Below are 11,538 nucleotides of genomic sequence, written 5' to 3' on the forward strand. Positions count from 1 at the left end.
CCTTTACTCAAAGAGGTTTGAGGTTTCATTATTGATTATGTTAATAGTAACACAAGTGCATGATATTAGGTTTGTCTTATTGAAACAAAGCTTACATCTAACGCTGCATCATACAACATAGCCCTGCACTGCCACTCTATGGACGCCTTGAATTATAACATGCTGCCATATCTGGGACAGTAAGTCGTAATTACGGTATATCAAGTATTATCTTGTTTTGTTGTGAACTTTAGGCCTATCACCTTGACAAAACTGAGGGTATGCTATTTTAAACCTACTAATAGGCTATACGCTATTCCAGTCCGTTGTTATTTTACCCTTTAAATAGCCCAATCAATGTCCAAAACATGCGACCTCTTGCTCTTAAGATTCTATGTTCCTTTTATGTTTATTGAAATTGCTAAATGTACACCTACACTACACGCCCGTGAAATGTTATTTACTTATTTATGTGGAAGCGCACAAATATAGGACACACATGACGTTTGACACCCGAGTGACCAATTGAGAGCCTGTCGTCAAGAGCTTCAAACATGATAGACACGGCCGAAGCTAGAGTATCGAATTATGGTGTTCTATTTTGAAAATGAACAATTTTACGCGTATAGATTGTGTTGCATACGAATGGTTTACTTAGGCCTATTTGAATTGGCGAATACGGGGTTTAGAATAATGTGAAGTTAGTAGCGTTACAAGCTTACTGCACTTCACGAGAAGTTTTTCCTCTACGAGCCTCCTCTGCAGGTTGTCAAGATCTGCTACCTTTATTCCACTATGGTGAGTTGGCTTCGTGTTACTGCCTTTAGTCGTCTGACTTTCACTCATGATAATGATTTTAAAGAATTAAAGGTTACTGGCTATGAAAACCTGTCGTGCGTGTTCTTGGCGGCTACTATGGGATTAGTCAGAAGATTTAAAAGGATTTAGGCTAGGTTGCTTCTGAGTGTCCTGTTGTTGGTAAAAGACCTGCTGCGCATGCAAGGCAATGCAGACATTCACTGCTTGTCAAAACCATTTGGAACTGTTATCCCAGTTCATATGTTTGGTCATTTGAAAACAGTCATGTGTAAATGTTTATAATTTGCATTTCAATTCAATTACATGTTGCGTGTATCTTTAGCCTATACATAATAACTGTCAGTTATTACCTTTTGCAGGCCTTTATCGCCACCCAGTAGACTCCTAAATTGTTGGGTAAACATTGTCAACAATATTTTGGTGTTGCAGTTTATCATGTCAATAATTATTTCAATTGTTGTTGTTAATGGGTTATGAAATGAATCATTCAACTAAGCCATTGGAAATTCACCAAGCCACAGGCCACAGGCTTCTACAAAATCAGGCTATTAGAATCCATTTTGTTGAAATTGCATAATTCCTTTTAACCACCTTTGAAAAAATCAGCACATGGTGCCTCAACTTCAAGTGGTCTGACAAAACTTATGTTCTCCTTCTCTCCCTATCCCATGCACAACTTGGGGAAAGGGTGAATGATTGATGCCACAGTCCTCTCAAATTCTTGTGATGAAAAGTATCATTTTAATTGTTTACTGTATATCTTCTATAAACTCAACCACATTCGTCAGAAGATGAATTTGTCATGCTTGTTTGCATACAGGAAGAGGATAACCCTGCGGCCCTGGTTGACATCTGTCTAGCCTGGGTCTGTCACAGCATGGAGCAGCTCTGTGTGAAACGTGAGGATGGATCGCTTCGTTTCCACCACTGCCCCGTCTTTCCCCAGCTGCTAGCAGACCAGCTGCTCAGCAAGATGGCAGAGGAAGGTGAGTGTGGGAGCACAAAGAGAAGGACAAAGATGAATGAGTGACCTGGACACTTTTCTACTTCACTAATCTACTGTGCCACTATTGTTTTAAAGGTAGTGTGTTAGTCAGTGGCGTGCCACAGAACTGGCTCATATGTATTGTAATGTGTATCTCTTCTACGATTTGACACCAGGTGTGTTAAATGATAGCACCATCGGAGTTTTCCGCAGCCATGAGCACCTGCGCCTCCGCCGTGTGTGCCTGCGAGCGTCGCACCTCTCCGCCGAGGCCTTCTGCCTCGCCACGCAGCCCCACAGACTGCAGGAGTTGGATGCTTCCAGAGTTCACGGCGGCTTGACTGTATCAGATGTGCTGCTCAGCCTCGCAGCCAACACTGAGTCTTCAGACAACCTGCAACGGCTCAACCTGAGCAGACTGGAAATGGGAGAGGGGTTCCTCGAGAACGAGCGTCTCAGCTTCAGCTCGATGCCGGGCCTGAGGACAGTGCTTCTGGCCGGCACGGAGCTGGACGACTCGGGGCTGCAGGACCTCTGTACCCTTCCTCGACTGGAGGCTCTGGACATCTCTAGCACTTGCGTCACTGACCTCACGTCACTGCTGGACTGTCAGGCCACCCTGATGTCCCTTTCGGCCCACGGCCTCAGACACCTGGAGATGCCTGCTGCGCGCCTCCTGCTCGTGCTGGGCCGGCTCGAACGGCTCCGGCACCTGGACCTGTCCGACGACAGACTGACCAGCGACGGGGACAGCGTGGTGGAGCAGCTGTTGGAGAAGCCCGGCATCCTCCCGGCGCTGCTGTCGCTCGACATGTCAGGCCGGAGGGGCATCACAGACAATGCGGTCCAGGCGTTTCTGGAAGCAAGGCCAAACATGACCTTCATTGGACTGCTAGCCACTGGAGCAGGCTTTAGTGACTTTTTCACTGTTAAGAGCAACCTGAAGGCACGTACCGAGACGTATACAAAAACACCTGAATACCATGACACTCACAGGCTGATAGTAATTGTCTTTTGTTTTCCAGGTTGCTGGAGAGGCCAACATCCACCAGATCAGTGAGGCCCTGAAGAGGTACTGTGAGAGGGAGTGCTTCATACGAGAGGCTCTAGTTCACCTCTACAGCCTGACCAATGACACGGACGAACCTCAGTCAGATGTCTTGAAGGCACAGTGCAGTTCTTTAATGCTATTGCTGTCCACAGATTTTTTATGTAGCTGTGTATGTAGAGAGACCTTAGAAAACTCTCTGTGTTGTGAGCTCTCCAGTTAAATTAGTAATAATGTAACAGCTGTGATCTTTTTTATTTTATATTGTCCTGAAAAAAGAGATAAAAAACAAATAGGGTGTTATATAATGTGCCTCTAATGTTATCTAATTAGTGCTGGACTTACCAAAAGCAAGTAACCAGTATCCAAGAAACAGAATTCTAGCATAGCTGAATTGAATTGAATTCAATTCTATCAATTTGAAAGAAAATTCATTTCAAGAAATCATTAATTTAGTCATAAGTGAAAATTGTAATGATAGTACAAATGTTGCCCTGAGTTGCATACTTTAAATACTGAGTATTGTTCTATTATTCACAGCTTGTAATTATGGGAATGAAAAGCCATGAGCAGTCATTGCATGTCCAGCTGGTGGCCACAGCCTGCATATTCAATCTCACAACTCAAGATAAGGTCCTGGGCATGCCACTTTGCCTTCTGAGAACCACAGTCCATCAGCTTCTGATCGCCATGAGGCATTTTCCAAACCATGAACAGGTTCCTTTGCACACTAAAAAACTTGCACACTCACACAAACATGTATTTGTCCTTGTAATTATGCATAAGCAGTACATTTACCAGACTTATGCATGTATAACTACAATATAATTATAATAATTTTTGACAATTCCTTGGTATATTTGTTAGCCTGACATAGTCATACTCAATTCTAGTCAGAATATGAGTCTGATACTGCTCCATTGGGACATAATTATGGGGCGTGTTTCAACCGATACAGGGGGGGAATGCCTCTGCACACAATTGGATAGACCTAACCAGTCAGAGCAACGAAATAGCTTACCGTGAGGTGTAGGAAGAAAACACACGAACCATCCTTCTTCTCCACAAATGCCTTAACATTGTTTTCTGGTCTTTTGTAAAAGTTAGTGCCGTAAGTCCCTTCAACATACTTGCAGTACACTGCCCCCCCCCCCCCTCTCCCCTACATACACAGCACATTATTTCATCAGGAAGCTTCTCCAACACACATATTGCACACTACCCTCTCCCCACATACACAGCACACTATCCCATCTCCCCTGTCATCCCCCCAACACACACACCAAGACCCCTGGCAGTTGGGTTAGCCCCTTGAGCCGTGGATCTGCCCAAGGTTTCTTCCTTGGTAAGGGAGTTTTTCCTTGCCCCTGTTGCTCTTAGGTGCTCCTTGTTGGTGCCCCCCCCCCATCCCAATCCTCCCCCACCTTTCTTATGCAGCCCTTGCCACTTAATCTACTAAACCCCTCTTCTACTGCACTTTTTACCCCCCCCCCATAAATGCACAAATAGGCTGACACCAGATATAATTTCACTGCATTTCTTACTTCCAGTAACAATATGCATGTGACAATAAACTTCCTTGTATCCTTGTAACTCCTAGCCTACAACACTCATTAGCGAAATCTAAGAGTAGTACGGTAGGCTATTAGTAAAAAACTGATAGCCTATATCCCCTCCGTTTTTAAAAATAATAAATAATTCTGTTGAACACTGATATGCTACAAACATGTTAAACAGCTGGGAAAGGCTGTCGCAAATCCCTCAAACAGGTGGTCAATCAGAGATTTCAAACGAACGAGGGAACATGTCGCAATGCAACAGCGCTGTTTTCCCTTGATGAAAGTGAAACCACGAGTTTTCACACATCTCTACTTTGGCCAAAGTTTTCAGAAATAATCGTTTTCAATGATAAAACCTCATTAAATAATATGCATTTTCCATTTGAGGTCTTAAAAGCCATGTATCCTTCTAGCCACAGTCTTTTTGTTTCAAACATAAGCCTAATCTGTGCTCAGATGACATGATAGACCAGGCGCTGTTGCTCACCTGTCCATAATCATAAAGCCCGATTTGATTGGTCCGCCTGATCTAGGGCGAGCATACTTGCTCCACAATGGAGCAATGCCAGACCGAACTTCCCGACATCAAATGTTGTGGGCGGGACTAAGTTCGGAATGGCACCCAGGCTACATATTTGTACCCCATGTGGATGATAAGGAAAATAAAGTTTTTAGCTGACAATACATGGCTGTGCCAATATCTTGTCAAAGTAAATGTATATGTAACATGTAAATGTTCAAAGTGCATGACGTTTAATATGTTGTATCACTCCCAAATGTTATGGATGTATGCATGTAAGGTACTGTATACTCTCACCTTTCTTTTTTAGTTTATGTTTCTCTTTAAAGTAGGAGTCAGTAATATTGGAGATCTGGTTACACATAATATCTGTATGGATAGAACATAGTAATGAAAGAATATTTCCTCTTCCTCTCAGTTACAGAAGAACTGCTTGCTTTCACTCTGCAATGACCGAATTCTACAAGATGTCCCATTTGACAGGTCAGTCAGTCCATATCTCTATGTAAACTTTAGGATAACCGTCGGCTTTACATTTTCGACACTGTAACAATTTGGCATGTGTCTGTTCAGATTTGATGCAGCTAAGCTGGTTATGAGCTGGCTGAGCAGCCGTGAAGACCACACCCTTCAGAGAATGGCTGTAGCAATTGTCTCCATACTGGTGTCTAAGGTACAGAGAGGATGAACTATGGATTTATTCTGGAAAAGTGTCAGTAACATCATTTACAAGATCCTTTTTGTGTTAAATTAATTTGGTGAAATCAGGGTGCTGTTTAAACATCAATCTAGGAACTGTGTGAAAGATAAACAAGTGGAGCCATTGTTTGTGTGGGCTGAGAGTGTTGTGCAGTCCTTCATGTGAACCTGGTGTGTGGCTTTCCACAGCTTACCACTGAGGAGACTACACGACTCGGTGCTGAGGCCTTTATCATGGAGGTATGTACTCCGCCAGTGGTATCATTTAATGGCTACGTCCCACATATTTTTCCATAAACTCAAATTTACTTCACTCCTTTTTATATTACCTGTTTATACATATAATGTAATACCACGTTATAATGTATTATATAATATGTTTCTTTGTTATTTCAGCAACTCCTCAGCATTGTCCAGCAGAAGGCTTCAGCTGGGGTGGTGGACTCCACCTTGAAGTTCGCTCTGAGCGCTCTGTGGAACCTCACAGATGAGAGCCCAGCTGCCTGCCGCCACTTCCTCCAATGCCAGGGCCTGGAGCTGTATACAGAGGTGCTTGAGGTAATTTAGAAGGTTTTACAGAAAAGTATCATGACTTATCTGTTGTGTTTATTGTTTACATGCCCAATTTAAACTATCCTGTAATCTTCAGTCCTACTACACAGAGTCCTGTATCCAGCAGAAAGTCATGGGTTTGTTGGTGAGTGGCACTGTCGTTGGAATGAACACTGAGCTGTAAATGTCTTGTTTTTGTGTTTTCTTGGTAAATTCTCAGTTTTGACTGTAAATATCCAAATGTACTTTCATATTTTTAATTTAATATACATTGCAACTCATCACTCACTCATTCACCCACCCTCACATACACAATTTGCTTTGCTCCGTAGAATAACATTGCAGAGGTGGTGGAGCTGAGGGCTGACCTGATGGATGAAGACCTCCTGGAGCACGTGCTCACTCTGCTGGGGGGTGCTGACGTGGAGGTTGGGGTCAGTTACTTTGCAGGTGGGATATTGGCCAACTTGACCTCCACAGGAGTATCAGCCTGGACCCTGGACTTGGAGCTTCGTGACACCATCCTGTCCAAGCTGGTATTCATATGTGTTTGTAGTAGGCTACTAATATGTGTATGTTAATGTGTTGGTTTTTAACAAGTTTGCAATGTATAGTTGGGAAAATGTGTCATAGCCAGTAAGTGACGTCTATCTCTTTATAGCATTCTGCCATCCTGACATGGACCCCACCCCAACATGAAATGGTATCCTATAGGTATGTGAGAAATATGTTGGACAATTGTATCACATCTGACTCATTACAATGACCAATCCATCTTTCATATGCTCTTACATCCATGACTTCTACAATTTGTTGGAGGGTCTCCATTAGCATACTGATATAAATAATGTATTGTAACAGTTAATGACACTAATGATCGGTTTCCTATGCAGATCATTCCAGCCATTCTACCCTCTGCTCAACAGCTCCCAGCCCACTGGAGTACAGCTGTGGGCAGCCTGGGCAGTGCACCTGGTCTGTAGACAAAATGGTGAGTGTGCAGGATAGGGATGCCAGCCAGCATAGGCAGGGTGTGTGCTTTGGGCAGATTCAAACCTCCAATTCAAGTTCAATTCTCGCCCAAGAGACCATTTAGTTAAGACATTTAAGTCCACTGTGACAGTCCCAGTTGCTACCATCTTAATGTTAATCGTATCCTCTGTAATATATGTCATTATGAAAAACACTTACTAGTGAGACATTAATATTGTTAGTAGGATTAATGGGTGTTTTGGATCCTGTCAGCAAGATAAGAGTTCATAAGAGGTTTAATTAAGGTAAATCTTATTTGTTTCTTTGTTGGTAGAACTTGAATGAAATCTGAGACATGAAGGTTATCATTAGTTGAGCGCACATATGCATAACCCCTCCCTCCATGCCACAGCCGAACTGTGGCCACACTTATACCTTTTCTTAAAATAGTTATATATATATATATATATATATATATATATATATATATATATATAGACTTTATTCTTGCACTGTTGCACTGTTGGACTTACTCATTTGCACTATTACCATGACACTCACTCACACAGAGCACCTTACTATGCACAGAGAATCACAGGCTCAGGGCCCCATCATGACATTCTAAAGTGCATCGTCACTCGTCAAAAGTCTATTCAAATTTAGTAGGATGTCCAGTTCACATTGGGAGGGGTTTCGTTATCAAACGTAGAGCGCATGGCGCAACAAGGGGTTCCTAGGTTTTTTAATCAGTCATATGGGTGTGTTTGGGGCGTAACATCATTTAAACCAATAAGAATGACATCAGTCATTCCTTTTAACGGCGCAAAGTGCGATATGTCAAATAAATGCATCGGTATTTTGGCATTCAACGGCGCATTTGAAGGAGGCTGTTTGCGAGACCGTATGAAATAGTCATTCTTAAACCATGCTTTAATAAAACCTAGCATAGCCTTCACGCATTTGCACTCGTCTATTATTTGAACTCATTGGCAAAGTTCACCAAGGTGTCAGTCAACTAAGACAGTTATATGGTGACAGTTACTTTCACTATTGACTGACAATGGGTTACCATCGAAAACATAGGCTGGAAAAAGTAACACTTACCCTAATATTGCTCAAATGACTGAATAAAACAACATTTATCCTGCAGAGGGGTTGCTTATATCTCGTGACAGTGCGTCTTCAGCTGTGCTCCATACGCCTCTCCCGCCTCTCCCCTAATCACTTTTAACCGTCATTACCAATTTGCAAATGATGGTGAATAACTACTCATCATGAGATGTACAGTATTTCGTAATATCTTTATTCTAATTATGTTTTCCATTGTAATCGTGCAATTTGTAATGCTTTGCATGGACGTGCGCTGGTGTGCGTTCATGAATAGAAGGATGGTGCATGCACCTGCCAATATGACTGTTGACATGCGCTCTTAAAATAGCATATGAACAACTCGCCATTGACTTCTGACCAGGTTTAGGTCGATAGCGATTTTTAGACAACGCGCCAGGCCCCTCCCTAGGTTGTTAATTGCCACACCCCTGGGTGCAATGTTGAAAAAAATAAACGTGCAAAATACCGAATTAAACTTTGCGCGGGTGGAGAACGAGTTTTATGCCATGCGCTGGTGTGCAAAATACAGCCCTCAGTCCCTGCCTCAGTCATTGCAAGCGCCTCTTGATTGATTAATCACCATTATGTGGATACTGTTTTTAGAATTGTTATTTAGTTAGTTATTTAGATTAAGAGTTAGTTAGTATAATTTGTATTTAAGTATATCCTTATCTTCTACTGTCCTTATTGCTTAGTTGTGTTTTTATATTATATACTTTTAATTACTTTTTCTGCTGTTAGTTAATGTGTGTTGTCTGTATGCTACTGAGACCTTGAATTTCCCCTGGGAATCAATAAAGTATCTATCTATCTATCTATCTATCTATGAATGATATTGGTAGTTAGGGTTAGACCTTGTGATTTCCCAGACAAAGAATGAATTTGTTTGACATTGTCTCGTATATTATCTTTGTCCTCTGTCAGCCTCCCAGTATGCCAGTATGCTCCAGGAGGAGGGGGGCCTGGACATTTTAAAGAGCCTCATTTTGCACCCCGACACTCATGACGATGTCCGCAAGCTAGCAGAGAGCATTGTGGGTATCTCAGAACAAGCTGAGCAAGCCCGCCGAGAAAGGTATGTTAGTGTTTCGAGACTGAACAAGACCATGTGTAGAAGCATACATACAGTATATATTGTGGTAGAACGTCACTTTTAAGAGTCACCAATCAATTTGTTTCTCATGCATCTCTCTTCTCTTGCTCTAGAGAGGGCTGATCTTTAGCATGCTGTCTACGGAGTGTCGGAACAGTGTTTAAATACATCAGAGTGGAGAGCTTCCTCTGCCTGTCCTGGACACTGTCAGCCTTGTGACCAGCTCCCGCGTGAGATAGCTTACATTTCATGTCGGACAGTTGCTGATAGCTCTTGAACCAACGAAACAGATGGTATTGTAAAAATGGACGTCAACTTTAAGTGGTTGTCCCCAAAATGCGGTGCAGCATACAGTATACAGACAGATGCCCTGATGTCAGTAGACATCAAGGTGTGGCTGTAGACTCTACATTGAAAAGTGAACTTTTTTATACGTTCTGCCATTTTGGCAAAAGGTTGTCGATATTTGAGCCCTAAAGCCAATCAAATTATAGCCCTTTCTCCAGTGGGACCCTAAGGAGACCCTTTGGAAAAATAAGGTGAATTAAGAATAGATTGAGAGTAATTTGAGATCTCCACTTGAACTTAAATTGGACTTGGGCTGACAAGAGGAGGGCTATTAGAAAAAACAGGTGAGATCTCAAAAAGAGTTGATTTATTTCTCTATCTACCACCCCGCACATTGTGGCGCCAAGCAACGGAAGTCTTGTTCATTTCACGGGGGCTGCCATGGCCTACTGGTTAGGGGTTTGGGCTTGCAACCGAAGGGTTGCCGGTTCGATCCTTGACCCAGTAAGAAAAACGTAGGTGGGGGTATACGCAAGTATACTTGGCCTATAAACCTAATTTACATTTCTCACACCCAACACAGTGATGATTTTTACGCTAAGCACTCAAGTTCGCAACTTGTCAATGAAAGATAGGTGTGGTCAGGCACATGATCAAAAAAATCACTGTTTTCACGCCACTAAAAATGATAACGCCACTGTCCAAGAAAAACCTGGTCTAAAGTGAAAGCTGCATGTAATGCACAGCTATTTTGAGGGTGCCCTGCCCCTGTCACGAAATGTAAGTTAGACATTAGCAACGAGTCCTAGGCAATGACTGTCTGTTTGGATGAATGCCCTTACAATTGTTATTCAGTCATTTGAATACTATTGGGGTAAGTGTTGCTTTTTTCAGGCTATGTTTTCGATTGTAACCACTTGTCAATAGTGAAAGTAAATAACTGAGTGTAAGACTTTGTTTTGTCATTGCCTATGAATTCAAATAATAGGCGAGTGCAGATGTATGTAGGCTATACTCTGCTTGTCACACACACGTTTTAGTAAAGTAAGATTTAGTGGAATCCTGGTATTGCATACATGGTCTCACATGCAAGCAGATTCCTTTGGCACTGAATAAATAAAAAACATGGTCTCTGTGGACAGCCCAGGCTCCAAAAACGGCAGCAAAAACAAGCTGGTCCATAAAAGCATAACAAACTGTTCCAGCAAATCATTGACAAGATGCGTGTTTAGGAGAGTTTCCATTACACTGGAGGGAGGGGGAGGGAGTAGCGGGCTAGCTCTCTGTTTTGTTTGACAGAAGTGACGTTATCCAACATTGCTTAGAGCACCTTTAACTACCATCAACATAATGTTAAAAGGTTTAAAATGTTCTCCACCCAGTTTTAAATCCAATTTTCCCCTTTCTACACACAATTATATATCATTGTGAAATGTGAATGTATGCTGAAATAGTTGTCCATTTGATAGAAGGTTAATAGCTGTGAAATAGCATAAGAAAATATAGCAGGCACTGTGTTATCATTTTAGTCACTATCAGACAAGTCCCATGTTAAAGGAACACCAGGCAACGTTTTCGTGTTAATTACTCATCTTATAAGTCGATAAGGCGATTGTTGCAAACGTGTGTATAATGGCAGAGCCGGCGAAGAAGCAGCGAAAACCCTTGACGGAAGATGCAAAGAAAAGGAAAAGAGCTTCAGACCGAGCGAGGGGGAGTTTCATAGAGAAAAAGCATCAGGCTTGCCTGGGGTCCCTTAAAAAGTTTAAGACCATTATCACTTTGCATTCGTAATGTTGGATGTTTATATAATGTATTAGTTCATTGTGTAAAACTAAATTATTTCTTGACCCTCTGAACTGGTAATTAAACTGTCATAACAGTTGTATGTAGCAATAAAAAGTATCATATCTA

General features: G+C 42.1%; 1 protein-coding gene across 3 annotated transcripts; it reads left to right on the top strand.

Moving 5' to 3' along the window:
* Positions 1–477: 477 nt before the first annotated feature.
* Positions 478–11,538, top strand: si:ch1073-82l19.1 (protein zyg-11 homolog). Of its 3 annotated transcripts, none has more exons than XM_042104553.1 (15): positions 478–777; positions 1,619–1,784; positions 1,960–2,729; positions 2,809–2,949; positions 3,372–3,548; positions 5,329–5,393; positions 5,484–5,583; positions 5,799–5,849; positions 6,006–6,167; positions 6,259–6,306; positions 6,494–6,697; positions 6,823–6,875; positions 7,088–7,152; positions 9,168–9,318; positions 9,450–11,538. In XM_042104553.1, exons 1-15 carry the CDS (start codon positions 775–777, stop codon positions 9,457–9,459), a joined length of 2,166 nt encoding a protein of 721 aa, XP_041960487.1. In that variant the 5' UTR covers positions 478–774; the 3' UTR covers positions 9,460–11,538. The 3 variants fall into 3 exon arrangements, with proteins under 3 accessions (XP_041960487.1, XP_041960479.1, XP_041960470.1); XM_042104545.1 differs by having other exon boundaries at positions 6,006–6,158; positions 7,055–7,152; XM_042104536.1 differs by having other exon boundaries at positions 479–777; positions 7,055–7,152.

The sequence above is a fragment of the Alosa sapidissima genome, chromosome 1 (assembly GCF_018492685.1).
Source record: "Alosa sapidissima isolate fAloSap1 chromosome 1, fAloSap1.pri, whole genome shotgun sequence".
NCBI classification, from domain to species: domain Eukaryota; kingdom Metazoa; phylum Chordata; class Actinopteri; order Clupeiformes; family Clupeidae; genus Alosa; species Alosa sapidissima.

Coding starts and splice junctions, on each gene's coding strand:
- si:ch1073-82l19.1 (XM_042104536.1), top strand. Junction 5,584..5,798: donor TCTCCATACTGGTGTCTAAG/GTACAGAGAGGA, acceptor GGCTTTCCACAG/CTTACCACTGAGGAGACTAC. Junction 6,307..6,493: donor AGAAAGTCATGGGTTTGTTG/GTGAGTGGCACT, acceptor TTTGCTCCGTAG/AATAACATTGCAGAGGTGGT.